This window comes from Galeopterus variegatus, unplaced genomic scaffold (genome assembly GCF_000696425.1).
Source record: "Galeopterus variegatus unplaced genomic scaffold, G_variegatus-3.0.2 Scaffold62, whole genome shotgun sequence".
NCBI classification, from domain to species: Eukaryota; Metazoa; Chordata; class Mammalia; order Dermoptera; family Cynocephalidae; genus Galeopterus; species Galeopterus variegatus.
Window position 1 is genome coordinate 176,134 of NW_007726173.1, and position 6,208 is coordinate 182,341.

The window sequence follows — 6,208 nt, forward strand, 5'->3', positions numbered from 1 at the left end:
CTCCTCGCCGCCGCCGCCGGGCAGTGGGAGAATGAGCCCCGGGACCCGCCGGGGGACGGCCCGGGCCAGGCCCGGGATCTAGACGGCCGTGGGGGGAGGGGAGCCTCCCTCCCCACGGCGCCGCTCCGGACCCGCTGGGGACTCGAGGACGCTGGTCGCCGGCTTCCTAGGGCTGTGCTGTTTTGTGTTCACCCCCGCGTTGTGCAGAATTAAAAGTGCACTAAAATGTCCACTAGGACCCCATTGCCAACGGTGAATGAACGAGACACTGAAAACGTAAGTAGCCTGGGCGCTCGTCTAACTCGGGCCGCGTGGGCACGCGCTGGAGGGGCGGGCGGCCCGCATCGGTGCAGGCAGCCGCGTCCCGCCGCCCGCGTGCGGGGCTGCCGAGGATATTCGTGATCACGGCGGCAGTCTTGCTTGTGGATAAGCCCGTGAGTTGCAGCGTTGCCGATCGCGCCCTGAGAGCCTGGGTTGCCGCCCGTGGGTTTTCCCAGTGTGTCAGGTCATTGCAGTGGTCAGTGCTTATTTTAACCAAACTCTTAAAGTGGGCAGGAAGTTCTTGAGAGGTTGTGAGGCTGTCAGATTAAAAACATGTTCTTGGTGCTGATTGAAAGTAGTGGATTGGGGGGCCGGCCCGGTGGCGCGCCGAGGGTTCGGATCCCACATACAGACCGGCCGCTCACTGGCTGAGCGAGGTGCGGGGGCAACACCGATGGTTGCGATCCCGTTGCCGGTCACGAAAAAAGACAAAAAAAAAAAAAAAGGAAAGTAGTGGATTGGGCTAAGTGGAGTCCTTTATGCCTTGAAATGGTCTGGAACTAAGTTTATGACTGACATTCACTAAAACTAAGCACCCGTTGAGGGATCTTTGCGGCCTCCTTAGGAGCTCCAAAACTGTACTCAGAAGAGCGCAGCTTTTATTAAGAAATAGCTTTGTTTCCATACAAATTCATTTTGAAGGAGTTGGTTAAGCGTTTTGAAAGGCAGATGTATAGTGAGCTCTGCCCTGCCACCCACTGCGTAGCTGAGGGACACCCGCTCCGCTGGGGGCTTTGCTTTCCTCCTTCCTAAAAAGAAGCTGGTTTAGATGAGCTCTTAGGTCCCTTCCAGCGCTCACATCCTATGATTTTATAAAAGGAATCTTTGATTTTGTTCATGTGAACATTTAGAATGTGCCAGGAACAGCATTGTTAGGGAACAATTGTAGTAGAAATTCATTGCAGTGTTTGACTCTGCCCAGGTGTTTTTTGAACTCTTCTATAGCATGGTATTCAGAAGTGTTCCAGTCTAGGGCCAGCCCGGTGGCGCACTGCTATAGTGCACCGCTTGGGAGTGCGGCGGCGCTCCCGCGGAGGGTTCGGATCCCACATACAGACGGGTTCCCGCTCACTGGCTGAGCGAGGTGCGGGCGCGACACCGAGGGTTGCGATCCGTTGCCGGACACGAAAAAAGACAAAAAAAAAAAAAAGAAGTGTTCCAGTCTAGTTGTTAGTTATGTTTCGTAAAACATCTAGCAAATAACTTGTAAAGAAACTTCATTGGCCTTTCATTATAAGTGTTATGAGGTAATTGCTGGCAAGAAAATACCACCTCTTAAGAAAAGCTTCCTTGCTCTTCATGTTTTAATGTTTTCAGCAATGTCTTGAAACATTGTGGCCTAGTGGTATCAGATGTCTTCATTTTAGTCTTCACAGTGTCACTTGTTTGCTAGATAGCTGTTAGGCAATTTAATCTGTTTATGTAAACCTTAGTCTAAAGCATCCCTGTAGTATATTAATGTGTATTAGTAGTATATGTTCCTTCATCTGAGATGGATTAGAAAAGAGTGAGGAATAGAAAATAGCCTGAGTCAGTGAACTCATTTTCTTATGGTCCTTCTGAAGAAACCTATTTCTGACTTGAGCATGTTCTTTGACTACCCTGAAGAATGAAGCAGGCAAAAGAGTGAGTTGACTAGTTTTGATCATTGGTCTTCACTCACTCAGAAAAACAAAATCTTACATTGAGCCAAAACAGTCATAGCGGATTTGTGATGAAGTATTTCAAATGGGTTTTCTTTCGATATGTATTTCAATGAGGGACATTAAGGGAAGAAACGTGCTGTTTTCACCGAGGAATGCATGTTTTAGGCAGTGAATATTTGTGATTATTATTGACTGACTTGGCCCATTCTTGTTCTTTGGTTAATTTGTTGAATTATTTTGTAATTTTTGTGTGTCCTTAGAAATTACTAACTTTATTCTTTAAAAACAACCTAGAGTATGGAGTGCGCCTTTTCTTTATCCTCATGTAATGTATTTAAAATTGAATTTTTGACAGAGTTAAAATCAGAGGTTTGTAGCACATCATTGCATGAATTTGCCATGCCCTGTTCCATTTTCAACTTTTGTATTGGCATACTCTGGAATTTGCTGTGTATTTTTCACATGGTGCCCTTGTGTCAGTGTTACACCTCAGGTTCACACTTAGCATATACCATATTATTTACCTATCATTACTGCACTGCTAAGTATTAGACTTCCTGCCAATTGAATGGTGAGTGTACAAGAATGTACAGTGTGTTGAGAAGCTCTTCTGGTAAAGTCAGGTTTATTGAGTTATAACATTCACCTTTTTTAAAGTGTAAAGTTTGATGAGTTTTGGCAGATGTCTAGTCATGCAACCACTATCACAATCAAGATGTAGAACATTTCCGTCACCCAGAAAGGTCCTTTGTGGCCCTTTACAATCAATCCCCTCTCCCTTCTCAGCCCCTGGCAACCACTGATCTGTTTTCTGTCTCTGTAGTTTTACCTTTTCTAGAATGTTATGTAAAATGGAGTCACAGAGTGTGTAACTGACTGCTCAGTATAAAGCTTTTTTTTTTTTTTTTAAAAAGATGACCGGTAAGGGGATCTCAACCCTTGGCTTGGTGTTGTCAGCACCATGCTCAGCCAGTGAGCAAACCGGCCATCCCTATGTGGGATCCGAACCCGTGGCCTTGGTGTTATCAGCACCGCACTCTACCGAGTGAGCCACGGGCCGGCCCAGTATAAAGCTTTTGATATCCATTTTTTGTTTTTATGTGTATCAATAGTGCATTCCTTTTTATTGCTGAATGGTATTTCATAGTTTGGATGTACCACAAATTTTTTTTTCCATTCACCAGTTGATGGACATTTTGGCTATTATGAGTAGAACAGCTTTGTTTTTCTATTTTATAAAAAGACTTTCCATTTTGCTTATCTTAGAAACCTTATTTAAATTTTAAATAATTATAATTGTGATAAGAATGCTGTTATTAGATCAAGAATAATAAAAGGCAGATAGTTTGTGACAAGAATATTATCTTCATTCTTGTACACTATGCTTCTATTTTTGTTTTTTTTTTTTCCAAATCTTAATGTAACACCTTTAATGGATAGGTATATAAAACTTCAGTATTGTCACATCATTTTATAGCTCAAAAGAACTTGTCAAACAGTCTGATCCAGTGAGGATGCTAAGACTCAGACAGGTGACAGGAGCTGCTGACTAGTAGCAAAGCCTCTACTAGGTCCCCAATCTCTGGCTCAGTCTCACCTGTTTTTTTATGTACCAGGTTGTTTCTCAAAAGCTTATGCACTAATTATTCAATGAGGGAGACATGATTGTACCCACATACAGAGTAGAACTAAAATAAAACTTTAAAAAATGTTTTGTTATGGAAAATTTCAAACAAATAAGTAGAGAGAATGGTATTTGTCGATGGCTCACAACAGGGGCGATTTTGCACCCCAGCAGACATTCAACAATGTCTAGAGACATTTTTGGTTGTCACAACTGAAGGGAGAGTTGCTGCTGACCAGGAATGCTGGTCATTTTACAATACACAGGACAGCGTCCAAAAACAAATTATCCAGCCCAAAATATCAGTAGTATCAGGGTTGAGAATCCCTAGTATGTAGTGAGACCCCATGTACTGAACAGCTCAATGGCCAGTCTTATTTCTTTCTTCCCCTGAGATGCAAATTCAGCACATTAGATGTATCATTTCATCTCTAAAGCTTTTAGAAGAGATAAAGCCTCTTTTAAAAAAAGTAATCAATACCTTTATCATATTTTTAATATCAAATATCCAGTCAGCGTTCTGATTTCCTCAATTGTCTTATTTAACTCTTGTTCATACTAGAGTCCAACTTGGATTCATACATTACATTTGGCTGATATGTAAAATAAGATGGTTTTTAAAGCCATCAAGAAATTCAGTTCATGTTCTAGTTTATGTTCTACAGTTGACTTGTATAGAGCCATAGGTAAATCCTCTTTCTGTACTGTCAAAATTATAAACATATTTTTCACTTAAATTTCAAAGCATGTGACACTTTGTAAGACTGAGTTATTTGCCAAAGTGCTGGAGGCCCCGGGGCTTTGCCAATTCCTGAACAGCTCCCCATGTGGGTGCATCATATACTTGTTATTAGTTAATGCAAAGAGTCATCAAAATTTCTTACATCTGTGAAATAGATTAACTGATGGTGTTATTGTCTAGCCAGCAATTGGTTATGTGAGACTGAATTAGTCTCTTCAGCAAATTTGAGTGCCTACTATGTGTATTACACTGTTCTAGGTCCTATAAAGGATTTATGTTTGGGAACCATATTGTTCTTGCTCTTAAGAACTTCTTAGCCCCTACAGAACAAACCATCCTGAGCTCTATGAAACTAGTCTGTAAACTCTCAAACTTGAGCAAACATTAGGACCACCTGGAGGGTTGTTAAAGTGCTGATCGCTGAGCCCCACTCCCAGATTTTGTTTCTATAGTTAGGGCCCTAGAGTTTGCATTTCTGACAAGTTTTCAGGTGATGTTGATGCTGCAGGTCCAGGGACCACATTTGAGAATCACCACCTTAGTATTCAGTGAAGCTTTCTAACTAAGCTATACTCCTTTTAGATTACACTGTGACTGTAGAAGAGAGTTCCAGCAGATTTAATGAAGTTTTCACATGCCACGAGTTTTTAAAAACTGGTTGTTTAAAAAATAATAATAATAAAGTCTGGTTTTGGAAAATAAGAATAGTTACTATTTATTGATCACTTGCTGTATACCATGCAACAATACTAAGCAGTTTATATAGTATCTCATTTAAAATATGTAATATGGTTTCATGTAATTTGCTTTTTTTTTTTTGTCTTTTTTCGTGAACGGCAACGGATCGCAACCCTCAGTGTCGCGCCCGCACCGGGCCGGGACCGGCAACGGGATTGCAACCCTTGGTGTTGCTCCCGCACCTCGCTCAGCCAGTGAGTGGGAACCGGTCTGTATGTGGGATCCGAACCCTCGGCGGGAGCACCGCCACACTCCCAAGCGGCGCACTGTAGCAGTGCGCCACCGGGCCAGCCCCTAATTTGCTTTTTAACTTCCAAACACAACTATCTGTTGAATGAAGCTGTTTGGTCCTTTAAAACAAATCGTTGATCTCTGAGGAATTTATATTTTGTATTTGGTCAGAGTATTGGAGGAAAGATCTTATAGAATTCAATTTGAGGGTTGTTTTCATCTTCTGTGTGTAAATTTGGTAAAGGTTGAAATTTGCAGTAAGTAGAATATTGGCCATTTTGATTATTTATGGAGCTCATTATGTACCTTGTAATTGCCTGTAGGAGACTTATATAGTACATGATTTACATTGTAATGACTTAGAGACTAATATAAATTAATAATACCTGTCTTTGAGAGCTTGTTTGGAGGTTCTGGCAGGGGAATGCAGCTAGTTGTATACCCTTGACCAAAGAATGGTCCTCTTCTTTATTGGGGGAAGTCGTCCTCTTTGACCAAGTGCTCAGCTTTGGGCGGGGGGAACGCATATGTAGTGGTGAGGGAGGAAAGGGACACCTGCCTAGCCAGCCAGACCAACCGAATCAACCCTGGTGATCAGTGGGGTGACATGTCACAGCCAGATCGCCCTCACATCCAGTACCTGTCTTTTTTTTTTTTTTTTTTTTTTTTTCTTTTTTTTTCCTTTTTGTCTTTTTTCGTGTCCGGCAACGGATCGCAACCCTCAGTGCTGCACCCGCACCTTGCTCAGCCAGTGAGCGGGAACCGGTCTGTATGTGGGATCCGAACCCTCAGTGGGAGCGCCGCTGCGCTCTCAAGCGGCGGACTGCAGCAGTGCACCACCGGGGCTGCCCTCCAGTACCTGTCTTTGATTTCAAAGAGAATTGTTCTGGATTTTATTGTTCTGAG

General features: G+C 42.7%; 1 protein-coding gene across 12 annotated transcripts in view; it reads left to right on the forward strand.

Annotated features, from left to right (window-relative positions):
- Positions 1-6,208, forward strand: part of MARK3 (MAP/microtubule affinity-regulating kinase 3) — a 112,571-nt gene continuing 106,363 nt past the window's right edge. For 2 of the 12 annotated variants that reach the window (XM_008576337.1, XM_008576348.1), the window contains exon 1: positions 98-276. In XM_008576337.1, coding sequence (XP_008574559.1) covers positions 226-276 — 51 coding nt within the window. In that variant the 5' untranslated portion in view covers positions 98-225. Of the gene's footprint in view, positions 277-6,208 lie in introns of all 12 variants that reach the window. The other 10 variants (XM_008576372.1, XM_008576384.1, XM_008576399.1 and 7 more) reach the window with 9 other exon arrangements.